Here is a 26,287-nt window from a genome sequence, read left to right as displayed (position 1 = left end):
TAGGCCGACAGGTGATGGAAACGGGATGTGATTTTGCCAAAGAGAATCAGATTTGTACGGCCGGCTTTCACTTTCACCTTCACCTCGATACGGAAATGGGAATGAAAGTTCAGTGGGGATCTTGGGTTACGAGCAGGGTGCGTAGCATATCAACTCCTATTGCTCTGGCTAGGAATATATCAAATACCCTGTGAATCAATCGAACCAACTAATTTCATATGTGTTAATCAATGATAATTAATGAATCGGCCAAGCGCATGGAATCCGTATTGGTACATAATTTGTCTACCGCTTTTGCTGCTGCAGAGGTACTGGTACACACTACGCACGAACTTATGTCATGGAACCTATGTATTGCGGCAACCGTCCTAGTATCTATCTTGTGTCTCTTGTAGGACATTGACACTGGCCTGGATATAGAAATAGAGATAGGCATTCAGCTCAACCCGTCGCGAGTAAGCCAGATGCTAAGGCCTCAAGATCCTCGAGTGTCCGCGGCTGCGATTGTTCGTCCACATGGTGTTTCTTCTTCTGTTTCTTACTTAGGCGTCCTTGTCGGTCGTCGTTGTTGTCGGATGAATCGTATTGGAACCATTTCTTCGGCCGCGAATTGCCTTGGCGGTCTGGTTCTTCTCTCTCCCTGTCTCGCGCGTCGTCCTCGTCCATGGAGTATGGCACGAGCTGCACACCGACGTCATCGTCCCCATCCTCGTCATCTTCCCACCGCTGCCTCTCCCGTTCACGTTCTTTCCTCCTTTCTTTCTTCTCCTTCCTCTTCTGCTTCGCGAGGATTTTGTCTTCTTCATCCATGACCTTCGCCCGCTCTGTTTCTCTTCGCAGAAATGCGCGCCTCTCCTCTTCAGCACCTTCCTTCCCACTGGCCGTGAATGTGTTTTCGTCCCGATATGCTTGACGGTCGCGGGGCGTGTCGCTGTCCGAATCGAAGGTGAGGTGGGCCCCGCGACCTTTGTATTTGAGAAGTTTCTTTTTTGATTTGAGGAGTTTTTCGCGTCGGTGCGAGTCGACGGTCAAGGGAACAGTGGTAGGGTTGTTGGAGAGCCGGAGCGTTTTTATTTCGCGGTGCGCAAGGTCTGGTCCGGGATCTCTGGAGGAACGAGAAGGGCAGGGAGAAGAAGAGCGGGAGAGGGCCGAGTCGCCGGCCTCAAAGCGTCGTTTTACCGAAAGAAAGTTGGTTTCTTCGTCGTCTGCGTCCGGTGCTGCTTTGCTCTCTCCTTCGGTCTCGTCGTCATCGTCGTCATCTTCGATTAGTTTTGTGTAATGGTCTGCCAGGACGTCTTGATTGCGCCTCTCAAACATGCGATCATATCTTGTTCGGACTCCGCCATTTCTCTGTTTCTGTTTTTCTTTTGGCTTCTCTCCATCGGCGTCACTGCCATCACTCTCCAGCGTAGCGAGGAGTTGTCTCGGCGCATTCTTCCTTGCCTTTGCGTCCTCGCCCTTAACGAACTTGACTCGTGGTGCTCCTGGAAGTCCCAGACTTGCTGCAAAGGCTTCAAGGTCTAATTTCTTCAAATTGAAAATCTCTTTGTCCTTCTGAATGTGTACGCTGCGGACGTAGCTGACGAACGCCTTTTGTCCTAGATATTTCAATTCTGGATCTTTGAAGCACAAGTTCTGAAGCTGGTTGCGGATGGTTAGTTGCATCTTCTTTTGACGGACGTTGATTTTCTCCAGGTTAACCTTTTTCTTCTCTAGGGATTTGAGCAGGCCTTCTTCTTCGCTCGGATCCAGGAACAGTACGGCTCGACCGTCGTGCTCGAATCGTGCTGTGCGGCCGACTCGATGGATGTACGTGTCAGGATCTTCGGGACAGTCGACTTGGACAACCCAGTCGACAGAAGGAAAATCCAGGCCTCTTGCTGCGACGTCCGTGGAGAATAGGCAAGCATATTTGCTATTGGAAAACTTTGTTGTAATATCTAGGCGTGCGGTTTGTTTTTGCCGGCCGTGCAGGTGCAGTAATGGAATACCAGGTTGGAGATGACGGAATGCTTCGTAGACGAAGCGGACTTGCTTGCCACTGCTCAAGAATACCAAAATCTTCTTCTTTACGTTGGCCCGGATGAAGGACCATAATGTATCTAGTTTTTCGGGCAAGGGAGTAACGACATAATTTTGCTGCAGTGTCGATGGTGTTGCGCTGTCTGCTGCTTCATGAACGGACACGAATTCTGGTTCTTTCAGACTAAGCCTAGCTAGGTCAGACACCTTTTTGGTTTGAGTGGCGCTGAACATCAGCGTTTGCCTCTCCGGGGGAAGGTGTTCAATGAGCGCATCGATGGTCTGTCGGAACCCCATGTCCATGATTCGGTCAGCCTCGTCTAACACCAGCATTTGCAGATTTCCAATGTCTAGGTTGGCCGTTTGATCCATATGCTGTAGCATTCTCCCTGGCGTAGCGACTAAAATGTTCATCCGTCCAAGTCGCTCACGTTCCTCCCGCAAGCTCTTCCCTCCAATGACCAATCCAGCGGAGAAAGTGTGATTTCGACCGACTTTGCGAAGGACTTCGAAGGTCTGAATTGCCAGTTCTCGAGTGGGGGAGAGGATGAGAGCGCCCAGGCCATCGAATTCGGTCCATCTCTTGCGGCGTAGATTCTCCAAGACTGGCACAAGGAATGCGAGTGTTTTTCCTGAGCCGGTCTTCGCTGCTCCGAGGATGTCAAATTCCTTCAATGCCAAAGGTATAGTCCTGCTTTGTATGGTTGTCAAAGTCTTGAAATGGCAAGCAGAGAGTCCATCCTGCGTAGCTGTGGAAAGTGGTAGATCTGTGAAATTCTCTAGCACGGTTGAAGATTTAGGATCGAGGTCGGTGACTCTTCGTGAGAGAAGGTCTAGGTCTTCTGCTTCTCTCTTGCGTTTGAGAGTCCGCAGCCTTCGAAAGTCCTTCATTGGCCCTCGCCCCCCCTTCCGGCGCCCCGGGGGCTCCATGGTGTTGGAGTTGTAGACCGTTCTCACAATCCAGAAACCTTCGAGTTTCGTTCGTTGTGGCCGAGAAAAAAGTTGCGAGCGCGAGCTGATCATGTGACCGAATTCTTTATCGATATCGGCAGAGCCTCGTCAGACGGAAATCGGCAAACCTTCCGTCATCGTCCTACGAGGCTCCCTTCTGCTATCGACCTTCTGGGGCTCAACGCTCCGCTTTGCGTTCCCTCCTGTCGGGTTGCCCAAGTCTGTGACTGTTGTCGATGATTCTATCGCAAGACAATTTGTCTTTTTTTATCTAATCACCGGTTTCATTATTGACTTGTAATTTGCTTACCGGAAGTGAAGCCGTTCACAGTCATTTGGTAAGAGACAAACTATCAGCCCGCCATGGCTAATGACGAGTCCGATGCTCTTGATGCGCTTGAAAAGGAAGCAAAGGAATATGACAAGGTGCGCACCTTTATGTCTTAGATGAATGACTGCTCTAATCTATCAGCCAGGATGCCGAGATTGATCGAATCCTCAACGCCTTCAGACTTGATGCGTAAGTCCCTTCACCCCATTCCTCGCGATTCAACATCCTGACATCTTGACAGCTACGCAGTACTAGACCTCCAACCTGGAGTTCCTGAATCAGACATCAAGATCGTTTACCGCAAGAAGTCTCTACTAATCCATCCGGACAAGACCAAGAATCCTCAAGCTCCCGAAGCATTTGACCGGCTCAAGAAAGCGCAAACGGCCCTACTTGATGAGAAGCAACGTCAACATCTCGATGAATGTATCGCAGACGCCAGACAATTGCTCATGCGACAACACAAGTACAACGTCGACTCAGAAGAATTGCAAACAGAAGAATTCAAGAAGGAATGGAGGAAAAAGACGGTGGAAGTGTTGGTGGAAGCAGAAGCAAGAAGGAGACGGCAGTTGAAGGCTAAAATGCAAGAGGAGGGTCGAGAAAAGGCCAAGGAAGATGCGGAAATTGAAGAGAGGAAACGAAAACGAGAGCACGAGAAGCAATGGGAGGAGACGAGGGACCAACGCATCGGAAGTTGGCGTGAGTTCCAGAAAGGCGTGAAGAAAGGAGAAGAACAAAAAAAGAAAAAGAAGATGAAAGTCCTTGGTTGATCTTTTGCGACTAGGGAGAGGGGGTTTTGTGTACATAGACTGGGACAAGAAGGGATCCCTACCGAGCCTTGTACTCGGTATTCATTCGCCCAATCCGGTTTTGTTCAGATTGGGATTGGGGGGAAGGAAGATAGAGCCATACAGGAATGATTATGACTTCCCATTCATTGTATTTGCCGTGATTCGCGAACAGCAACCAGCGCCCTGACAGAATTTATTTGTACACGTCTCGGTTAAGACAGACATTCCATTTGCTTCGGTCAACGACGGGGGAGAATGGATGATGTCGTATCTCGGCTTGTCAGGGATTCCCCACACAACTTACATTTGGCTTTCTCCGACTTTTGCTGAGATCTTTTCTGTCGCATTCTCTCTTCCACTCTCTCTCTCCCTCACCCTTCTTCTCAGAGACATGAGTCCTACATCGCTGCCGCCCAATGCCCCCATGACCAATGGCACTCTCAGCGCCGGTCATGGAGAAGCAGATGTATCTTCTTACCCCTCCCTCGCGACCTTCTCCTTACAAGATGTCTGCGCCGTTCTCCATTCTCAAGTATCTTCATTCCTGTCAGCCGCCGCCCCGGACAAGGTGACGAAACGAACACAAGAGCAGACTAGAATAGCTCTGGATGTCATAGAAAAGGCTCTTCAAGACTATGAGTGAGTGAGACAACCTCGCAACATGTCGCAAAGCGATTATGATCTGACACTGCTATTCTGCTCGCAGGTTTGACTCAGTCTCACTCTCCTACAATGGAGGAAAAGACTGTCTCGTTCTTTTGATTCTATATCTCACTGTTCTTCACACACACTTCGCACAGCCCAAGAACCGACGAAAAGACGAACCCGAACCTCCTCCCTTTCCCAAATCCATTCCCTCCATATATGCCAAACCTCCAGACCCGTTTCCCGCGGTCTCCAGCTTCGTCGAGTATTCTTCTAGACTCTACCATCTCGACCTGACGCATATATCCACAAACCCTGGACCGAGAAAGAAGGAAAAATCTCACTCCAATCCTCCATTGACAGCACCGATCCAACAGCTCAGCAAAGCCATCGATGGCACTGGCGCCACTACAACAACAAAACCTATAGTCTCATTCCGGGACGCATTCGCGATCTATCTGTCCTCACATCCTTCCATAAAGGCGATATGTGTCGGTACAAGACGTACAGATCCCCACGGCGAACATCTAACACATTTCGATCCCACCGACCACAATTGGCCGGCGTTTATGCGTATTCACCCCATCATTGATTGGCATTTATCGGAAATTTGGTGTTTCTTGCGCTCGCCACACCTCAAAGACCCAATTACCGGCGGGCCTCTCAAGTACTGCACGATATATGATGAAGGGTACACGAGTTTGGGAGGAGTTAACGATACTTTGAAAAATCCAAAGTTGAAGTATTTCGATGAGAATGGGAAAGAGTGTTTTCGACCGGCTTTTGAAATGACTCAAGATGAAGGTGAAAGACTTGGGAGAGAGTAAAGAGCGATGCCAGCGATTGACTGCCTCGGCTGCATTAACGACTGGGGTCGCAGCCTTTTTTTGACATTGGAACTTAGACATCTAGCATGCATAGCATCACATTCAGTTGCGGAAACCCGTACGAGGAGGAAGGGGATTTAGTCCCGCCTTCTCTTGCCCTCCGTTGGCTTTATTGTCGGCTAGATGGGTGGATGGATGGATATCCCACCGCAAAACCGGCATTCTGGCAGAGGAAGATCAAGACACAGAGTGCTTCCAAAGTTACATGTTTTGGGCGTTTTGAGAAAGACAAACCCATCTTATTCCTCTATCTTCACGATCATCAATATGACCCAATAAAAACACACTTTGTTCCCATCATGCCGACAGAGGGAGGCGTGGACGGCGGCTTGCGAAAGATGGGCAATCGTGATACCAGCGGAGCTTGTATCCGTGAAGATCAATTTGGATAGAGAGATCTCATATACTATCCTACTTCAGCGGACCAGACCCATACCAGACCTGAATTCAATATCTAATCTGCATAGGATAATTGACTGGGTACATCTCCTGGCACAGGAAAAAACACCGCAGCTTCACAGCTATAAAACAAAATACAAGTCGAAAATTTATTGAAAATCCCCTGACTGCAACTCAAGTATACCGGAACTTTACTCTTGCTTTCTCGGCTCAGTGCCCTCCGTCTTCATTCTCTCCGGCGTATTCGAGCCGCTCTCACTTCCGGGCCCGGACCCCGAGAACGGCACGCCCTGGTGCATTCCAACGGGGACGAGACCGCCCATGGACCCTCTTTCGAGCTGATCCCAATGCACATCGTTAAGGTACTTGAAGTCCAGTCCACGGTGCTCCTCCTCCTCCTTCACGCGCAGGTGGCAGCCAGGAATCTTATTGATGATGAACAACAAGATGCAAGACACCACAAAGGACCAGGCCGCGCAAGTCGTGGCCGCAGCGAGCTGGTAGCCGAGTTGGATCCAGTTGTGTTCCCACCAACCGCCGTCGTAGGAGTCGCCGGACACCCCGTCAAGAGCGGGTACCCAGGACGCGGCGAAGAAGCCGGTCAGCAGGTCGCCGACGAAACCGCCGACGCCATGCAGGGCGAAAATGTCGAGCCCTTCATCAATCGAGATCAGATGCTTGTATTTGTTGGTGTAGAAGCAGCAAATAGAAGTCAAAAGGCCGACGAGGGCGGCGACGTAGACGGGAACTATAAATTGTAGACAAATGTTAGAAATACATGAAGAAGTCGGGAATATTTTGCGTGTGAAAGAGAAGGAGGGGGAACCAAAACTATAACATACCGTATCCAGCAGCAGGAGTGATCCCTACAAGACCAGAAATGATACCGGAGCAGAAACCGATGATGCTGAATTTCTTCGTGTGCATGTATTCGAGCAGGGTCCAGCCGATACCACCTCCGCAAGCGGCCAGGTTGGTGTTGACCACGACGTAGATGGAGCGGATTGAAAGGTTGGCAGTACTGGCGCCTGGTTTTGGAGTTAGCACATCCGTTAGGAAAAGCAAACGGGCGGTAGAAGACTCACCGTTAAACGCAAACCAGCCGAACCAGATAAAACAGGTTCCAATGCCGACCAGGAATGGATTGTGAGGCTTGAAATGGATGATCTTCTGCCTCTCGCCCGGGGTATGTTCGCTGAGACGGGGTCCTAACATCAAACTCCATGCCAAAGCACTGAAGCCACTAGCGATGTGCACGGGGCCGGATCCCGCGAAATCATACACCCCAAGCTGATATAGCCAGCCGCTGGGGTTCCATTCGAAGTACGCGAGGATGTAGTAGACAAAAGTGGTCCAGCAGAGGAGGAAAAGCATGGAAGGCCAAAGTCGACCACGTTCAAGCATTGCGCCGGCCAAGATCATGGCCGTAGCTGTCACGAAAGTAAAGCCGAAGCACGCGTATAAAATGTCTGGGATATCGCTGTTGGCGAGTGAAGGTTGGGCGAGCACGTTGTGGAGAGCCGCCAGACTCATGTTGCCTAGCATTGGGTTCGTCGTATGGGATTGATACAGAGAGTAGCCGTAGATCCAGAATTGAATGCCACATGCGCATGCGCAGAAGAGAGATTGGAAGATCATGGTGAGCGCTGCTTTTCGTCGATGCATACCGGCGTAGAGGTAGCCGATGGCAGGTGTGATTTGCCAGCAGAGGACGGTACACACCAGGATCCAGCAGAGGTCGCCCTTTTGGGATTCATGTCAGCCCCATGAAAAAATATGAAAAAAATTTTGGGGAAATGAATATCTGGGGTAGGTGCCATGGGCATACCTTGTCATACGGAGCGTTGAGGTCCTGGGTAATTGGGTCGCCGCCCTGAGGGTTGACATTGTATTCGGGCCATTCTGTGATGGGAGTGATTTCTGACATGGCTGGAAGGCTTCACAGAAAGAGTAGCTCCTCTATGCCAGTACAGAAGGGGCCGATTTCAGGAAGAAACAGTAACAACGATTGAACAATAAAGAGATCGACGCCCACCTTTTGAAGGTCTCAGGAGACGATTGGCAATTATATACAAGAGGCAAGTACTCGTCTCCCAGTACCCAAAAACCTTGAGCCATCTCTCTGGCCAAGAGATAGAGCTTGATAGGCCTAAGTCCCAGAAAGGTAATTGAAACCAGAGGAACTGCGGTGGAACGTGGCAAGCAGTTCTCGATTTAGGAGAGCAAAGGTCTTGTACGAGGGCCATGGCCTGCTAGTCTGTTCAGTGGCAGAAGGGCTGGAGCCCATGCGTCGACCTATCAGCTCAGGTCTGGTCATACAAAGCCGGCAGGAGAGATAGGAAGTGCTTTGAACGTTTGCCTTCGGGCTACCTCGTGGCAGATGGGATTTCTTCGCTTGACAAGACTGTTCCGGGTGGTTGCAAGATTGTATGTAGGAAGGTGGGTTCCTGGTGGGAACAAGAAGGAATTCCGCTGAGCAATTGAAAGGACGAAAATGAATGTCAGGCCTTCGTTCTGGCTGTTTTCCTTATCAGTGGATCTGCACCAAGCCTTGGCCTGACCTCCGCCGGCGAGGCTGAGGCGGATTTCCACTGTATCAAACAATGATCCAGGGCCGCCCGGGGGTCGTCCAAGGCCTTGGTATATCCTTGGTATACCCTTGGCGTCATCTGGGCGGGATCCTCTTCGATTGCCGGTCAGGTTCCAATCAGGACTCATCCAAATGACTCAGCGCCGCTGTCCTCCGTCAATTTTCAAGTTGTCGACGGATGTTCGGTCCCGACAATTCCTCGTATCCCCTGTCTCGATCCAAAGGGGAAAGTTATAATGCAGCCGAAGAAATTTCTGTGATGTCACAGAGTGACAGCCTCGGAGCCACCGGATGACTGGGTGAGAACCTTGTATTTCGTCGGTCACCATAAGTAGTCCCAAATATCAGATACCGAGGATAGAGGTGTTCCATCACTCCCTTGCTGCTTACAGCTGACCAACTGCAAAAACCATATTCCAGGCACCTGATAACATGAGAGACCACATCCAACATCGGAAGCCTTGGATTTTATTAGAGACAAGTAATCCGTAGTCAGATAACTCATATCCGATCATCGATGATCGGTGTCGTGCATTGTGCTGGGATCCTCGGAATACGAGCTGAACCGTTGAATCCTGTTCTGGCCGACGGAGATTGCAATTCCCTCCATAGTTCTATAGCAATATTCTCTCGGTCATATAGTTCGAATGTCATCATGTAGGAAAAACTCGTACGCCACGAATTGGCATCAAGTCAAGCTCAAGCTTGTATGTCAGTCTCTCCACAACGGCATGGGAATAGTATTCGTGCTCCGCTTCCATCGATGACAGTGTGCGAAAAATAATTGCCAACACAAAACGAAAAGACACATCCAGAATTAGTTGAATTCGGAAGCATGTGGCCGGTGAGCTCAGAATTACCGATTCCCTAGTCCTTAAACAGAGAAGAACTGTATGTGTAGATAAATAATGTATTTTGGTGAAGGACAAACGAAATTTTCCGCTGTGCAACTGTTTTCCAGCCAGCTTGAATATGAATATGTACATTAGCGTGTCGTCTTCCTTTCGTGATCAGAATCAACGATGCAATTTTTAAACAACCGAATAGAATTCCTAGACACGTCGAAACTCCGAGGAGAACAGAGATCTTATCATGATTAGTATAGCCAGCTTGTTTAGTGGGAGATTCTGAATACTTTATCAGAATCGCCATCAGCAGCCGAGGATTTGCTTTGTTGCCCGCCCCCCCGGTGAGGCTGTCTTCTTGGGGACCTAAGTCTCTTTTCCTGCTTCCAGAGTCACCGGAAGAACCCTGGCGGCCTCCTATGCATTTGCAATTGTAGGATCGAATATTTCGAGGCAGACTGGACTGAAAGCAGGCTTGGTGGATAAAACCCTGCTTTCTAATAAGGCTCGAACAGAGGGTCACTAGGTGATGTAGTTTCGTGTGTTCTTTGACCCTTAGAAGTCAAACCTCGGCGCCGATGTATCGGATTTGGGCCATAGTTTGACATTGTTGTACAGTAGACTCTCTCAACCACGTCTATCTGCCATATGAGAGTCCAGTCTCTCAACGTCGAGTCTGGCCGAACAGATACACGGCTTGTGATGGCCGATCAGATACCCATCAACCATTTTGCGCGTTCATAAACATAGAAGCTTGTGGCTCCCATCGGAATAACCTTGATATAACCAATGGTGAGACCGACAAAGAAACCTCTCCAACCTCTTTCGAGCCATATCCGCCGCGCTGTTTCTGATATGCCCAATCTATGACCATCACCTATTACCCCACCAACCTGCATTCGACGTCGGATCACTTCCAGGGGGTATGAAGCTGTCTGAGACACCAAGGCTGCTAGAGCCCCCGAGATGAGCTCTGCTGGGGCATTCAACTGGCTTCGGGGGTATGCTTTGGTAGTTCTGCCAGAACCATCGACGGGTGGGGTTGGGGCTGTTGCTGTTGATCGCAGGACAGTATATGGTGCAAGGCTTGGATGTCTGAACAGATCTCCTATTGTATCGTGAGTCAAAAATGACATTCCTGCGTACGGGAGCATTCCAAGAAGCGTTGGAGAAAAGCCACGGTAGAAATTGACCAGACCGGATTTAGGGGCGGCTTTACGTGCAACACTCGAGGCGACTGCAATGGAATTGTGTCCTGCCAGGGCTTCTGGTTGGGGAGGTTGTTCGTGGTAGATTTGTTGGCATATCCTCGTTAATGAAGATCGAGAGTCTCGTTTCGTCTCGAAAGCTAGTCGGACACGAATGACCTCGAGGGGATAGGTGAAGAAGACAGATGTAATTCCTGCCAACGATCCAGAGAGGAAACGACGAAGGGGTGTTTCGTGGGCCTTGCCGGGTATAACAAATGCTCTTATTTGCTCGTAGGCAAGAAACTTGATTCCAGCATAGGGAAAGATTCTGAGGAGGGTGGCTGAATGTCCGCGAAATAATCCTCGCAGCCCATCTTGCTTATTGATATCGTGCATCGCTGTCACCACGCCAAACCAACTTCCTGTGTATTTTGCAAATTGAGGGTTAGAGGCCTGAAAGAGGATCTTGACTCGATCGAGAGGACCGACGACAGTTTTGGCCTGTCTCACATGTTAGTATGTTACGAGTGGAGGGGGGTGGTCAACTGCACGAACCGCACATCCTGCCAATCCGCCTGCGAAACCAGAGCGCAGGATATAATCAAGGCTTCTTTTGTCCAGATGTTTGCTTTCGCGGGGAACAGGATCCTGCAATGTCCTGGGGGGATCAGTTTTTGAGAATATTCTTCGTTGCGATGATTGAGACAGTGGTTCCTCGAGGAGTCTCGAGGAGCCTCGGCTTTCCATCTCAGATGGTTGTGAGGGTGGTAGTGTTGCTGCTGCATGACCTGAAGCTGGAATATGCATTCAAGTGCCTTTAGAACATGTCGAGATCCGAATTCCTGGAAAGCAATACATTATAAGAGGCAAGACGAGGAGGGTTTGTCTGTGATGCAAAAGGACAGTAGAAAGAGGGGGGACGATTTCCGAGGCCATGCGCAGGAAACTCGGCCATTTTCGCCTCTATACAGGAGCCCGCCAACCGCTTCGGCCCCCGGTCCCGCGCACCAATTCCTCGCTTTTGCGTAGCCGAATCCTTGGCTCTCCAAGTTTTGGGGGCAAATGTGCACAAGACCAATCACTACGCAGCCAAAGTTTTCATCGCCTCGGGGCTTTCCAGCGGAAAAATTGTACCGAAAGAATACACCGGGTGTGAAGACATGATCACTTCGTGGCTCATAATAGATTTAACTAATCGTACACCGCCGTTTTGGGCAGACTCTCCCGAACAGACCCGGCGCACACTTGCTAAACCACGTCGAGGTCTTCTGGTGCTGGAATTAGTTGAAACTCGAGTCAATTCTGTTCCGCCGTTCGGGCTGACGGTTTCAGGAGGTATTGCTTCAAGGGTGGGAACGAATGTGGGCGCCTGTTCTGGACTCTTGGTCCTCGAATAGCGGATTTTCGCAGGCTTTTCAGGACTCATCGATCGGCGCACATATCACCATAGGTGAAAGAGTATTTGAGACTATACTCGTTCCCATCCAAACGCTATCATTCCGTTGACGACCTTCAGCTCCCCAGCAATATGGGTTGCGATTGGCTATAGGTTCCGGAATGCTGGCTCCATACTCGATAAAGCTGAATTCTCGCCACCATGGCGGTTCAATATCGCATTACTTCGACGTCTGAGGAACGGGATAGAGACCTTCGGCGAACTGCCGATTCTTCTCCAGGTTTTCTCCGTCCATTGGGAAGGGATGCTGTCCCTCCCCCCTCTTTCCTTGGAGTGGCAGCACCACCGATTGTACCACTGATTGCACCACTATCAGCCAATAGACGGGACGAGCGACACAATAACCGTTACAGCTCACAGCTGGTGATGTAAATGAAAGAATAGACGGACAAGCACCGCAGTTGTTTGTCGATGGCCATCCGAAGTTTTCTGAGGTGATCATTCTGGCCATTTGAGAGTGCCCCTAAGGCATTTCGACTTGGGGATGTAGAACTGCTGGCGTTCGTAGATGCGTTCCTTAGAGAGGGGTTTGGATATCGCCAGGCCATCCGCCACCTTCAGCTTGCAGTAATGAAATTCATTTGGTCCCATGGTTGAGGCGACTAGCCCTCGGGCGCTTTGCCATGGGACGAGTTCTAACCTTGGCCATTCCAGGGTGGTGGCTTTATTGCTTGACTCACTTGGCCGGATGTCTTCTGCTCGATATCGTTGGATCTTGTCGACACAGCCAATTTTCGCTTCAACTCTGAGTTGGAAACCTGTGATGAATCAGTTTCGTCTAGATTGTCAAAACCACGGAATTTGATATGCACATAGACATAGATCCAGATATACATAATCAAGATCAGTGCAATAATCACATATCGCTGAACCCAAGAGAGGACCAATCGATACCAGAACGGTCATTTGGGAAGGCGACAAAGCGTGCCAGCATTGACACAACATTCCTATCATTGACAAAGGCCAAAGATGCTACCAGAAGTGGCGGACCAAGCTGCAGCAAGCAAATTCCATTTTTGAGAATGGTGGAGTCCTCCTTCTCCCATTGCACAATTCGGGTTGAGGATACAAGTGATTGGGTGTAAGGCGATAATTAGGATGGCCATATTCGGAAGCCTCGTTGGAAAAGGCGAGAAAAACCCCACTTGCTTGACAGAATCTTGAAGGACTCTGGACTGGTCCGTTAACAAATCCCACAATAGGAAAGACGAAATATCAGATGATTTTGAAGGTGTCGCTCATAATCAGACACATGATCAGGCGAGGCCGAAAACTCCTTCGTATGATGAGGAGCCATCACAAAGCCACCAGGGCGGCCTGGAAACCAAAACAGGCACAAGCGAGTGCTGCAATGAAAATGGCTCGATATTGCGAACTGAGGGATCCACCGGCGCCAGCAGTTGCGCTGAGGAATTCTCTCCAGACTATTATGTGCGAAGAGTTGGTTGCGGGGCCTCAGTGACATGCCTTAGATTTACCCAAGTCGCAGAATTTGAGGTGATATTGTCGCATATTATGATTGGGGTCACACTATTGTCTGCACACCTAATAAACACTCCCTGAAGTCGCAAGTAAAATCCTGTTTTCACAAAAAGGAGAGAGAGACAATTGAGGTCTTGACGTGACAAGGGAAATAGCAGACAGAAAGGATAAACTTCGGAGGCAATGAATTGGACGGTACTTACTGTAGGAAAAGGTTGAACATTGGGGAGGGAGAAAAATCAAAACAAGATGGGACGGATCAACATGGCTGGTAACTCTATGTTGCATACCATGGGAGCGAAGCACTCTATCCACCCGGAGGTATGTTGTGATATTTTGACGTCCCTCTCCAAGGACGAGGATTGGACTCGTGACTTCTGGCGGCAGGCTAGCGGGGTACGGGGTAGGCCAAAAAGCCTGGACTCATGCATTGAAGATATGAACGTACGGAAGATGCTGGGGCCGGTTAAAGGTCTGTGTTTGAGGTCTGAGTGGGATTTGTGGTCTATATGATGGAGTGAGAGCTGTCAAACGGCGTCCAAAAAAGGTTGAGATATCCTCCAGTTTGCGTACCGCGCTAAGCCGCGTTCGGAAAACAAGGATGGGCTCCATTTCCTCTTCCTCCGGCTAACCCCCCATTTCACTAACTACATCGGCCGACCTCGTGGTCCCCCTTCTGTGCCCTCCGCGTCTTGGAAACCTCTTGTCTATCTCAAATTCTTGTCAATGGCCCGGTCTTGATTCCGACGTCTGCGAACAAACCCTGGACATGGATACCGTTGATTCCTACCACTTGTCAGATCCTACTCCCGCGAGTCGGCATGTTACCAGTGGTCCTTTATCGTAACCACACGCAAACGGCGATCTTGCTCGACTTACCGGCGTCCATCCAACATGGTCAACAAGTTCCATATGTACTCAAATCGTGCCCTGCGTTATTGGTACCATACCCAAGCACCGAACCCAAAGGATACAAGAGAGAGACCGCTCTCAATGCGATCCCAATTCACGATCGGGCTTACCATATGTCGGTACAAGAGGACATCTCTTCGGCTTTGATCGAGGCCCGAGACTATTTACATGGCCGGAGCGGCTCTTGGTATTTCCCGCGGCATGATTTTGCCTCACAAAACGCCTCTTTTGGTCATTCACACTGGACCGAGGGGACTGACCATTCACCGACCCTGGTACCTGTCATTCTTTCAACAACAGAAGTGCACAACAAGTTCTCCTCCCTGAGTGACTTGTACGGAATAGTCATTTGCAATCCTCGGCAAGCAGATATTGCCATTATAGATGCCGATGGCACCGGGGACTTTATCGTTCCACCAGGTTCTGTCTTCATTTTATCTACTCTGGAATCTGGACTTCCGGCCTTTGTATCGGCCTCCCATGCATTGCTAGCCTCTAAACCGTTCGACCTGATCCTCATGGATCCGCCATGGTCCAACAGATCGGTACGGCATTCTGGTACGTACAGGACTTCAGACGATCAGATGAATGATCCATTTCAGCAAGCCGTACGCATAATGAACGATTCTCTTGCCCCGGAAGGACTGGTAGCCATCTGGATCACGAACAAGTCCTCCATTCGTTCCAATGTCTTGGAGATGCTCCAAGCTCTGGATCTTCATCTTTGTGAAGAGTGGGTATGGATTAAAATCACTGCCGGAGGCCAACCCGTCACCAAGCTCGATGGGGTCTGGCGGAGACCATATGAGATTCTTCTATTGTTTCGAAAATGTCAGCAATGCGAAGACCCACGGCATAGGATCATTATGGCTGTACCTGATTTGCATTCTCGCAAGCCATGTCTGAAGATATTGCTAGAGGAACTCTTACCTGCTGACTACAATGCATTAGAACTCTTTGCTCGAAGCTTGACTGCGGGCTGGTGGTCATGGGGGGATGAAGTATTGAAGTTCCAGCACGAAAGTCAGTGGACCGGTTATGAGAACACAAAACGAAGGTCCTTTTTTTCATAGGACCAGTTCAATCAATTGATTGTATGGCTGTGTTATGAATCCGCGAGGCTGATGGTATACGCGTGGCTACGTAGCGTCGCTGCCCCCCATAAGCCTAGCGAATGAGGGACGGCGGGGTGCCTGAAATTGCGAATCCCGGACCCTAGTCACTGACGCAATTGCCTCGTATTTTTCCATCAATCAACTTATCTTACATACTTCTACGGCACAGTCGTTTCATATAACCAACATGGCAGATGTCGATGTCCCAGACACGAAAAAGGCCTTCGTGCCACTCGGTGAGTAGCACCGCACCACAACCAAAAACGACAATCACATTTTCCTTGACAACCTACCTATATGCTCATCACTGACCACTCTTTATTCTTTATGTTGATCAGAAAACAACCCCGAAGTAATGACCAACCTTGTCCACGAGCTCGGCCTCTCTCCTACCCTGCAATTCCACGACGTCTACTCCCTCACCGAGCCCAACTTACTCGATTTCCTTCCTCGCCCCGCGCTGGCCCTCCTCCTCGTCTTCCCCGTGACTCAAACATATGAGACTTTCCGCCGCAATGAAGACGCTCCTCTTTCCGAGTACACGGGCTTCGGACCCCAAGAACCTGTGGTGTGGTTCAAGCAAACGATCCGCAACGCATGCGGGCTCATTGGACTTTTGCACAGCGTAACGAACGGGGGAGCGCGCGATCACATCGTGCCCGGCAGCGACTTGGACGAGCTTTTGCAACAGGCCATTCCGTTGGGACCAGAGCAACGTGCGGATCTGCTGTATAATAGTCAGGCATTGGAGGCGGCGCACGCGACGGCCGCAGCGAAAGGGGACAGCACGGCGCCCGACGCGGAGACGAGTGTGGATTTACATTTCGTCGCGTTTGTCAAAGATCGGAATGGAGATCTGTGGGAGTTGGACGGGAGGAGAAAGGGTCCGTTGAAGAGAGGAAGGCTGGGACCAGAGGATGATGTGTTGAGCGAGAAGGGTCAGGAAATGGGTGTGCAGGCGTTTTTGAAGAGAGAAGAAGAGGCGGGTGGAGGGGAGTTGAGGTTCAGTGTGGTTATGCTGGGTCCTAGTTTTGAATGAACGCAGAAATACAAATGTCGCGGATTGAAGGGTTATTGGACCGGTCGGAAATTGCGTTGCATGGCATTGCATTGGATTCAGGACATTTAGCATACAGGCACAAGTCAGACGGAGGTGGATGGGATTTACGACCAGAAACGAAATGAGACCCTGGCATGTATGATTCAGCATTGCCTTGGGATAACAGGGCCATTGAATTCAAATATCGAGAGACCACTGGTGTCTTTCGATTAGTTGGAACCCAACGGGCGAGCTTCATCGAATCGGTTGGGCGCCTCCGACCTATTTTCAATGCTGGCTTCAGCCTCGTCTTCGGCATCAACCACGTCCTGCTGTTCGCGAAGCTTCTTCCTCTCCACCGCTTCCGTTGCTTCGACATTGGCCTTTTTGTCCCGTTTTGCTCGCCTGGTGTTTCGCACATCCCAAAGTCCTTCCAGGTCCATCTCAAGTCGCTTGTCTTCTGTGAACATCTGTACCACAATCCGGGGTGAATTCGTCCGGCTACCGAACCCAACATAATCGTCGTCCGGGTTCTCGTATTCCTCTTCGTCCTCTGCCCTATCTTCGTCGGAAATAGCCTGTCTTTCTTCTTCGCGAGAAATCTTCGCCTCTCTCTGTGCCTCTGGCAAAGCTGCTTCGTTGACGGGTCCCATATTCACACAGATCCACCCCGTAGTTATTCCATCGTCTACATTCCGTGTGGCGACCGTATTTCCTACGCTCTGCGCAAGGGCCAGCTTCCTGGCTTTGCGTCTCAGTTTTAACTTCAACTCGTTGCGTCCCAGTAGTCCATCCGCGTATGGTCGGAGCTTGTATGCCTTCCGCACCCAGCGACAGAATCGATCTGCGGAGACATTTAAATGTTTGACACTGCGCGCCGTGCCGATGATCATGAGTAAATTCGCGCCCAATGCAGGTGGAGGGTCGAGGTGGCGCAGGTCCAAGAGGACCAGGTTGTCGAGTCCGATCTGCGTTGAGAGATGTTCGAGGACCGAGGATAGGATGGCAGGTGAGTTAGGAGGGAGAGGGGGGATTTCTTGTAGAGCGAGGATGGGAGAGATTGGAGCCGGAGGCGTAGGCTCCTCGATTTGCAAATACCAAGGGATTGAAGATTGCGGGGGTGGTTCATCTGTGGATCGGAGAGAGGATTGTCTCAGCAGCGAGAAGGCGCTGAATCTTTGGCATGGTTGGATTCGAGGCTGAGGGAGTCGAGGTCGAGGTCGGGATGCTTGGGCTGGGATTGAAATGCCAACGAGAGAAGTAAATGCATCTAGGAAGGAAAAACGACATGCTCTGCATCTCGCTGCTGATCGATGCATTTTGATCTGCGCAGTCTCTCTGCTTGTGAGGAACGAAAACAATCAGAAGAGAGACAGTCCCGTGGGTAATAAATAAGGACCCACGAGAGTAAATACGGGAGCCCGGTGTCCAAGAATACAGAAAAAATTGTTTGATGGCTTCGAGAAGAGCGTCACACATGGACTGTTTCGGATTAATATTTTTTCCGGAGAACCCCAGGCCCTTGTCAACCTCCAGCTTTGCGTATGGACTTCTTCAATCAATCCTTCTACGCGATAACAATATCCTTGACCTCCTCTCGGCTCCGATGACGACGAGTGATGACCGCTGCGGAAGTGCCGGACACCATGTCATGTACTCATGACTTTGGCTGACATGGAGGTTAAGGCGTTGTTCGTGCACACTCTATCAAGCCCCCTTCAGCACAGCGGCTATGGCTATGTTGTTGCCGAGCCTTGTATGAGTTTCTCTGCACTCTTCTCCAAGATTCCTGCTTTTTTGTTTTGTTTACTCTTCACGTCGGTAAGCTCGTTTTCTGCTATGTCCACAGGATTCTGAGATCTAAAATGCCCTTGAATGGTCTCCTCTCACCATTTTTCATCTCCCCCAATGACCAAAACGATCTCAAACAACGCTCAAACAGAGCGTCTAAAGAGCCAATTCACAAAGCTGGCAGAAAAGCGTACCCATCCGGCCGTCAAAGCTCAGAGCGAAATTGCTGAGCGTACAAACCACTGCCAACCAAGACCACATGAACGTGGAGACAGCCAAGGAAGAGCCGGCCATTATTCGTGAAGGAATAGGCCCAGAATGAGGAAATTCATACCTCCGAGGCGGAGAAAAATCGAGGATTTGCTGGCAAATCAAACACTTGGAAGAGGAAGGGCGGTTTTGGGCGGAACGACTGGTACAACAAAAGACGGCGTGCCATGAAAAGCAAATGGAGGTCATAGAATGGGTAGCCGTGTACACTAACAGCAGTAATGAGCTCGTAAAGGCGGCCGAAACTGCCAAAAGAGAGGAGATCAAGGCCCAGGTCTTCCAAGAAACTCGCCAGGCTGATTGCCAGCATGTCCGAAGAGGACGACAGCGATGGAATATTCCTCCATGATGATGAGAATGGGACTGACGCCATACTCTTAGGATCCACCTTTATCTTTTCTCCATGGTGATCTCACTTACTGACCATATTTTCTCCTCTCAACATACCCGCAACACTAACTATCTAATCACCTCCTCACGCTTAGCATTTCCTCATTGATCTCTGCCATCTCGGCCGAGATCAACATGGCAGATAGCAAGTTGCCATCCACTCCTGACGACCCTATAGCCACTCCGGATCGAACGACCCCGAGCTCAACCTCATTCAAATCATCATCCATGGAAACTCGTCTTGAAAAGACAAACCAATGAGAGAAAATCCCCCAAAGTAAAAATGATCGAAGCGGAGGAAGAAGCCAAAAATGTCGACAGAAAGTCCAAGATCTCAAACTTCAAGAAAAGGCTGAGGAAGCTTGTTCGAGAAAGCCAAAACACCTACGAGAGGTAAGCGAGATTATTAAGAAGGCTCAAGAAAGATATGATCGCCAGCGAAGTGAGGCCAATGACATGCAAAAGGTCATAGTCTGCAGACCCAACGAAGTTGGATGCGCCAAAACATCGGCTATTCGACACGATGCTCAAGCAAAGCACCTCGAAGAGGAACTAGGCAAAACTCATCAACACCGCCCATGCCACCACTGCTCGACAAGCCGGCATTCTCGCCTTGAAGCTCGCGGAACTACAGATTCTACGAGACCTGTGGCGCGGCAAAGAGCTACCATGCTGACCACGTCGACGTCGACGAAGAAGCCCAACCCTCAATCCGACCACAACGATCCTATCGGCTGCGAAAACGTGGATATATAGATTATGAGCTACCGAAAGACATCTCAGACTCAGAAACGGATTTATACCAGACAGGCTGCTCGACCCAACCGCGAAGAGAATCAAAGTCGGCTCGCGCGAACTATTGACGACTCCAGTCCTGCCTGCTCCATGGACGGGAAAGGTAAAAATGCTGATCCAGCTATCAGCAGCTGGAATACTTTGGCTGAAGGAGATGTGTTTGCAATTTGGGAGCCGGAGTTGAGTTGACTCGGCTTAGCTTCATTTGATCATTTCATGGAGGTGAGACAAGCGGATTATACCCTCGTCGGTAGGAAGGAAATCATCGTGATGAACGTGGACGCGGCATAGATGAAGTTGTGCCGACTTTCTTGAGATCGTTTTGAAAGGCTTCGAGGCGAAATGGGAATTGAAACGGGGCATCAAAATGTCTCTCCTGCCTGCTCTTGCCTCGATCTTAAGAGGATAAGGCTGACTTACAAGCCATGAATCTCTAGCAGGGATTTCAGAGAGAAAAAGGTACAATAACACCCTTTAGCCCCTCAAGTTCCGCCTTTGGACCTATCGACACGCCAGGAATGTAGCCATTCATTGCTCTGTAGTCATAAACACATCACCACCGCTGCCATTGCCACTGCCACCAGAAGACATTGGGCCTGAAATCGAAGAAGACCCAGCAGCCACACCTCCTGCACCAAAACCTGCACCGGTATTTTGACCTTGGCCCTGCCCCTGCCTATATGTCTGTGTCCGGCTCTGCGTCGTCTCCGTTATTGCCGGATCATCAATTGTATCACCATCAGATTCTCTCGCTCTTTCTCTCTCCCCATTCCCATTCCCTACTGGTGCGGCTGCGTTGATACTGTCACCTTCGTCTTCATCATCCTCATCATCTTCGTCTTCCGTGTCCTCCAACTCCGCCTGTCTCTGCTTGACCTTCTCGACCATCCACTCCGTGACCTCACGCTCATGGATCTTCATCATCTGATTCAATACCACACCCCGGGACTTTATCAGTTTGCCGTATCGTTTCGACGCCTTGCCCTCTTTCTTCCACATGCTATGTGCCTGAGACACATACACGAGCGAATTTTCTCGGTACCATTGGCTCACCCAGTGCAGAGAGGGGTTTGAGATGGGTCGGATTGGGTTCGTGGTGATGAAGCCGATAACACCTAGGAGGTTGGGGTAGACGTTCTCTGTTGGTTCCGATTGTGTCACATCAGTCATCCACTGACACAGCAAGAGGAAACCGGGTCCAGGTAAATGTTGCACATACCATTCTCGCTAACCAACTTGGCCAGAGCATGAAACGCATGGCCTGCACCCATGAGAAAAATGCCGCCGACGAACTCATAAGGTTCGACGTAATTTTCCCACAGGTACGCCGCAAGCTTTTCCCCTTCTTTGCGCGCGATATCTGTCGTTGCGGATGCATACTCGACTTCAGAGCCCGGAGGATATTCCGCCGACAAAGAACCGGATCCTAAAACTGAGCCATCGCTGGCAGTGATGGTGATGAGTTCAGGGATGTTGACATCGATGACACCGAAGCCGTGCGCGACTCCCCAGCGAACGTACGACTGTGCGCCGTCAACCTTTTTGCATTGTGAGCAACCAAGGTCGTTGATATGAAATGAGGAACAAAAATCGCGGGTAAATATGTATTATATAGAGAGGGGAAGAGGAAGGGCGGACAAGAACAACACCTACCAGCCATGTATCATGTGTCTTTTGCTCTGTGGTTAATCCCGCACCTGAACTTAATAAATCAGGTCTGTACAAATACCGGTCGTTAGCATGGGGGCTTCAACAATCTCAAATGGAGCTACTCGAAGGGAAAAAAAAGGCAAAAAACATACGAGTCATGGAAGATAATCAAAAGATGCTTCTTGCTCTCGTAATTTGGTCTGGATGTGAATCATCAACAATCAAACCAAAATCAAAGATCAACCCATCATCTAGGTCATAGAGGTGAGCGGAGCACTCACGTAGCAAGGACCTGGTGATCGAATGATTTCGATACTATTTCTCGGAAAACATGTAGTTGCGTCAATTTGTATTTGTCGTATAAGTGCATTGCTTGCCATTGGCGGATGACGTCTGTATTCGGTACGATGGCCGGTTAGTTCATAATCGCCGTGACAAGCGAGAAAGAAGGGATAAGACAATTGATCATGCAAGGTAGGGCTACGGTAAGGACCAACCATGCAATCTTTCTCCTCCGAAGATGCCGCCTACTGGATCTGCGTGGTATAATTGTCAGCTGTTGTTCGAATGAATCATGATTCAAAAAGTTGTGTTCCCTCACCTTTGGGGTACACACTTCGCCAATACTTTGACTGGACATTGCGGACTTTGGCCACTGTATCGACGGCTGAGGGTGTGGCGGCTGTAGCGTGGAGTCTATCGGGTGGTTCTCCCATTAATGTGCGAGTGACGGCCAGGGCGGATTTGGATATCGCGCTGAAATTGTAGCCTCCCTATACAAATCATTATAGGTATGATCTCTGATCATGAAATGATGATCGGAACAGACCTCGAGACAAACGGCAATCTTCCCTCCAGCAAGTGACATGAGCATATGCGTCATATGTGCATAGCAGGGTGGCGTGACGAAACATCCACCGAGTTCATCTCCAGCTGCGGCATCGAAACCTGAGGCAACTGAAGTAAAATGTTAGGACGAGTCAGGCTCAAATTGGTATGAGACATCGAGACATACCAATGACAAAGTCCGGATCGAATTCAACGGCGATCGGCATGACTACATGTTGGAACGCATACATGTAATCGCCATCGCCCATCCCTTTGGTTGGCCAGGGAATATTAACGTTCCTTGAGAGAGTTACGACCGCCACATCTTGACGATTCAGGGAGGAGATGAACACTTACATGCCCAGTCCTGGGCCAGTGCCGCAATGGTACATGTCACCTTCATTTCCAGATGGATAGAACATGCCATTCATATGGACATGAATTGAAATGTAGAGGATATTGGGATCGTCGTAGAAGGCCTTTTGACAACCATTTCCTATACACTTCAGTACTCCAGTCCCGACTTTGTCGAATCAGAAAAATTCACCATGGTGAACGTCCCTATGTGTATCCAGATCGTCAATCACACGCACATCATGTCCACACAAGGAACAAGCACTCACCAGTCAACGATCAAAATCTTTCGACAATTGTCTTGGAAATCAGTTTGACAGACCCTCGAAGCAATGCAGACATTATTGAACAAGCAGAACCCCATCGGACGATGGGTCTCGGCGTGATGACCAGGGGGTCGAATAACAGCGACTGCATTCTTGACCTTGCGCGAAAGCACGGCTCTGCAAGTCTCAATCGCTGCGCCCGCGGACAGCTTGGAAGAAAAATATGATAAAGAATTGAAATAGATCGAGTCCATCTCGATGTTTTCGGACAAGTCAATGAGTTCTTCATCAGTCATTTCTAAAGCAGCAAGCACAAGCAAGGACATGTCAGTTTCGGTTTGTAGTGAGCCTGAGAAGTGTAGGAAGGGATCTCACCGGCGGTGTCTTTGACAAATTCATAATGTTCCGGAGTATGGATCAAAAGGCACTCGTCTCTCGTCGCTTCACGAGCATCGATTCGATACAACGGCGTTTCGACCATGGGTGGGTATTTCTTATCATTGACCAGCCCGGCCTCGCAAAGTTCTTTGTAGATGTAGTAGATGCGACGAGGATCTTCGGGGTGGACATTTTCACCACTCGTCGCAGCGACCTCGGCATGATATCGCATACGCTCATCGTAGCAGAGGCCGGTGGGAAGTTTTGAGACCGGGAGGCCACGCTGGGATTTGGGAACGGTTTCATCGGCTTCGGATGAGGTGTCGGACAATAAGCTGTCTTCGTCTTCTTCCTCGGAAGTCTCGATCTTTAAGCGATTGTCGATCTCGTTTGTTACATCGGGAGTGTCTCTCATGGACGTGTCGCCGGAGAATTGAGGAGGTTCCTGCAGCTTCGGAATCGGGTTGGGTAATCTGGGTCCATCTGAAGGCTGAGGTGGCGGAACACCTTGGCCCAACAGCGGGATTTGAGCCATGAGGATGTCCTCTGCCGCCAGTAAGGCCCCACTCTCAAGTGTGGCTGTAAGGAGAAAGACCACTAGAACACATGCATAGTGGGCGACTATTTGCAGGAAGGCAATCGAATGGCTGACGGGTGTTAACGTAGAGAGGATAAGATCCTTCCCCCCAGCCCGCACCTGTGGTTCACATGTCAGTCAAAATTCACATTGGGTCGCCAGAAGCGTAAAGGGCAGACAGTGGGACTTCAAGGTAGATGTATGTCGAACAGATCTAGCTGAATCGGAGAAATAGCCTACTGTGTCACACACACACCCCTCCCTTCAGCTTGAGTCTTGCTAGTATCTTTGTCCGGAATGTAGCCTTGTTCGTTTCAGCTGGCCGTTGAAAACACAAGATTGCATCAACTTGAACTGCCACGAAACCGAAATGAACTATAGATGCTGTTTGCCGAGCTCTTCTTAGTATCGCGGGGTGTGAATGAATACATGGTCTCAAGGCGCTCGCTGGGGCGGGCAGCGGAAGAACAGGGGACAATGCCAAGAAATCCCAGCTCATGTGACTCCCAAAGAAGGCTGAGGTCACGTGCATAAACTCGAAGCACGTGCCTCCAATTCAAAATGGACTTGGCTCCGGACGGTGGATGGAGTTGGAACAACGAGAAATACTCTTCGGGCCAATCTCGAGGTTCGTATTTTTCAATTTGAAAAAGGGAATCTTAAGGATACGGACGCCGGTTGGGGCTAAACAATATGAACAGGCTCAATCTATGTTTTGTTTCCACTTGTTTTCATCTTTTCATCTTCCCAGAAAAGTCCCATTCTTTCACGACCTCGTTCCGAACCAGAGTGAGAAATCTCTTAGAAACCCTCAGCGAGTCATGATATTGAAATAGGCATATCACTTAGGCATTTCCATCCACCTTGGCCATGTAGGCTGGACAACAGCGTCAGTAAAGGGAAAAAAAAAAAAAAGGCCCCGAAATCTTCCGATCGGATAAAGGACTCACCCAAGAGATCGATAACACGTCGGGAATATCCCCACTCATTGTCGTACCAGGCAATCAACTTGACGAAATGGTCATTGAGAGCGATACCGGCCTTGACGTCGAAGATGGAAGAGTGGTTGTCACCGTTCAAATCGGTGGAGACGAGATCATCTTCGGAATAAGCGAGAATGCCTGGAAATTTGGGTTAGTTGGCCCGGGTAGAAATGGCTCAGGATTTTCTTCCGCTTACCCTTGAGTTCACCCTCGGATGCATCCTTCATGGCCTTCTTGATTTCGTCGTAGGTAGCAGGCTTCTCGAGGACGCAGGTAAGATCAACAACGGAGACATTGGAGGTGGGGACACGCATAGACATGCCAGTGAGTTTGCCATTGAGAGAAGGAATGACCTTTCCGACAGCCTTAGCAGCACCAGTGCTGCTGGGGATGATGTTTTGAGCAGCCGTTCGGCCACCTCGCCAGTCTTTGTTGGATGGACCATCGACGGTCTTTTGGGTTGCGGTGTAAGAGTGAATAGTGGTCATCAAACCCTCCTTCATGCCAAACTTGTCGTTGACGACCTTGGCTAGAGGTGCCAGACAGTTGGTTGTGCAAGAAGCGTTGGAGATGACCGGGATATCGGATTTGTAGGAGGTGTTATTGACACCCATGACGAACATGGGGGCATCAGCAGAGGGGGCGGAGATGACTACCTTCTTTGCGCCACCCTTCAAGTGGGCAGAGGCCTTTTCTGTGGTGGTGAACACACCAGTGGATTCGACGATGTAGGTTGCTCCCGTTTCGGACCAAGGGATCTCAGCAGGGTCTTTCTTCATGTAGAACTTGACCGGCTTGCCATTGACAACCAGACCGTCGCCTTGGACTTCAATGGTACCCTTGAATTGGCCGTGTGTGGAATCATACTTGAGCATGTATGCCTGCGGATATTAACAACGATCCGGGTCTCAGGAAGGCAGCGGCGTTACGTACAGCATACTTGGGTTCAATGAAGGGATCATTGACTGCAACAACGTTGACATCGTCGTGCTCAACACTGTGAAAGGGTGTTAGAAGGAGGATTTTCGGTGGCCGATAGAGGGCGGGGGGCTGTACTCACGCATTTCTGAACACCTGGAAGAGTGTTAGCTATCGAGACGAGCAATAGAGGGTTGTTCAACTTACAATTCTTCCAATGCGGCCAAAGCCGTTGATTCCGACGAGGGTAGGCATGTTGAGCTCAAGAGAATGCAAAGTGCTGGGGAGGCAAAATGAAGTCAGTCCGGATGTTTTGAGGAAGCCCGTCGAGCTTTTATCGCTGGATGCAGCCGGAATCAAGGCACCAAAACAAACTCACGTAACTCGAGGTCAGCGTCGACTTCGCCCAATTGAAGACGACTGTAGTAG

The 26,287-nt window shown here is 49.8% G+C and overlaps 11 protein-coding genes across 11 annotated transcripts; 4 read left to right on the top strand and 7 right to left on the bottom strand.

The window, feature by feature from the left end:
* Window positions 1-441: 441 nt before the first annotated feature.
* On the bottom strand, window positions 442-2,952 carry Z518_05270 (uncharacterized protein; the record flags this gene model as incomplete). The annotated part of the gene is made up of 1 exon (XM_013416084.1): window positions 442-2,952. One exon carries the CDS (start codon window positions 2,950-2,952, stop codon window positions 442-444), a length of 2,511 nt encoding a protein of 836 aa, XP_013271538.1.
* A 384-nt stretch (window positions 2,953-3,336) lies between these two features.
* Z518_05269 (uncharacterized protein) lies at window positions 3,337-4,077 on the top strand (the record flags this gene model as incomplete). The annotated part of the gene is made up of 3 exons (XM_013416083.1): window positions 3,337-3,399; window positions 3,450-3,493; window positions 3,546-4,077. 3 exons carry the CDS (start codon window positions 3,337-3,339, stop codon window positions 4,075-4,077), a joined length of 639 nt encoding a protein of 212 aa, XP_013271537.1.
* Window positions 4,078-4,489: 412 nt separating this feature from the next.
* On the top strand, window positions 4,490-5,570 carry Z518_05268 (uncharacterized protein; the record flags this gene model as incomplete). The annotated part of the gene is made up of 2 exons (XM_013416082.1): window positions 4,490-4,737; window positions 4,805-5,570. The coding sequence occupies 2 exons, from the start codon at window positions 4,490-4,492 to the stop codon at window positions 5,568-5,570; spliced, it is 1,014 nt and encodes a 337-aa protein (XP_013271536.1).
* A 650-nt stretch (window positions 5,571-6,220) lies between these two features.
* Window positions 6,221-7,956, bottom strand: Z518_05267 (uncharacterized protein; the record flags this gene model as incomplete). Its single annotated transcript, XM_013416081.1, has 4 exons — window positions 6,221-6,777; window positions 6,872-7,057; window positions 7,115-7,772; window positions 7,858-7,956. The coding sequence occupies 4 exons, from the start codon at window positions 7,954-7,956 to the stop codon at window positions 6,221-6,223; spliced, it is 1,500 nt and encodes a 499-aa protein (XP_013271535.1).
* Window positions 7,957-10,174: 2,218 nt separating this feature from the next.
* Window positions 10,175-11,461, bottom strand: Z518_05266 (uncharacterized protein; the record flags this gene model as incomplete). The annotated part of the gene is made up of 2 exons (XM_013416080.1): window positions 10,175-11,155; window positions 11,210-11,461. The coding sequence occupies 2 exons, from the start codon at window positions 11,459-11,461 to the stop codon at window positions 10,175-10,177; spliced, it is 1,233 nt and encodes a 410-aa protein (XP_013271534.1).
* A 1,284-nt stretch (window positions 11,462-12,745) lies between these two features.
* On the bottom strand, window positions 12,746-12,946 carry Z518_05265 (uncharacterized protein; the record flags this gene model as incomplete). The annotated part of the gene is made up of 1 exon (XM_013416079.1): window positions 12,746-12,946. The coding sequence occupies one exon, from the start codon at window positions 12,944-12,946 to the stop codon at window positions 12,746-12,748; it is 201 nt and encodes a 66-aa protein (XP_013271533.1).
* Window positions 12,947-14,413: 1,467 nt separating this feature from the next.
* On the top strand, window positions 14,414-15,577 carry Z518_05264 (uncharacterized protein; the record flags this gene model as incomplete). The annotated part of the gene is made up of 1 exon (XM_013416078.1): window positions 14,414-15,577. The coding sequence occupies one exon, from the start codon at window positions 14,414-14,416 to the stop codon at window positions 15,575-15,577; it is 1,164 nt and encodes a 387-aa protein (XP_013271532.1).
* A 229-nt stretch (window positions 15,578-15,806) lies between these two features.
* Window positions 15,807-16,658, top strand: Z518_05263 (uncharacterized protein; the record flags this gene model as incomplete). The annotated part of the gene is made up of 2 exons (XM_013416077.1): window positions 15,807-15,855; window positions 15,958-16,658. The coding sequence occupies 2 exons, from the start codon at window positions 15,807-15,809 to the stop codon at window positions 16,656-16,658; spliced, it is 750 nt and encodes a 249-aa protein (XP_013271531.1).
* Window positions 16,659-16,888: 230 nt separating this feature from the next.
* Z518_05262 (uncharacterized protein) lies at window positions 16,889-17,977 on the bottom strand (the record flags this gene model as incomplete). The annotated part of the gene is made up of 1 exon (XM_013416076.1): window positions 16,889-17,977. One exon carries the CDS (start codon window positions 17,975-17,977, stop codon window positions 16,889-16,891), a length of 1,089 nt encoding a protein of 362 aa, XP_013271530.1.
* Window positions 17,978-20,432: 2,455 nt separating this feature from the next.
* On the bottom strand, window positions 20,433-23,915 carry Z518_05261 (uncharacterized protein; the record flags this gene model as incomplete). Its single annotated transcript, XM_013416075.1, has 14 exons — window positions 20,433-21,043; window positions 21,124-21,283; window positions 21,338-21,442; window positions 21,558-21,621; window positions 21,707-21,754; window positions 21,836-21,947; window positions 22,052-22,090; window positions 22,156-22,327; window positions 22,384-22,511; window positions 22,570-22,682; window positions 22,740-22,878; window positions 22,930-22,943; window positions 23,006-23,300; window positions 23,378-23,915. 14 exons carry the CDS (start codon window positions 23,913-23,915, stop codon window positions 20,433-20,435), a joined length of 2,538 nt encoding a protein of 845 aa, XP_013271529.1.
* An 887-nt stretch (window positions 23,916-24,802) lies between these two features.
* Z518_05260 (glyceraldehyde-3-phosphate dehydrogenase) lies at window positions 24,803-26,113 on the bottom strand (the record flags this gene model as incomplete). Its single annotated transcript, XM_013416074.1, has 6 exons — window positions 24,803-24,834; window positions 24,908-25,078; window positions 25,137-25,821; window positions 25,874-25,937; window positions 26,001-26,014; window positions 26,066-26,113. The coding sequence occupies 6 exons, from the start codon at window positions 26,111-26,113 to the stop codon at window positions 24,803-24,805; spliced, it is 1,014 nt and encodes a 337-aa protein (XP_013271528.1).
* Window positions 26,114-26,287: the final 174 nt, after the last annotated feature.

This window comes from Rhinocladiella mackenziei (genome assembly GCF_000835555.1).
Source record: "Rhinocladiella mackenziei CBS 650.93 unplaced genomic scaffold supercont1.4, whole genome shotgun sequence".
NCBI lineage: Eukaryota > Fungi > Ascomycota > Eurotiomycetes > Chaetothyriales > Herpotrichiellaceae > Rhinocladiella > Rhinocladiella mackenziei.
This window is presented reverse-complemented; position numbering and strand designations above follow the sequence as displayed.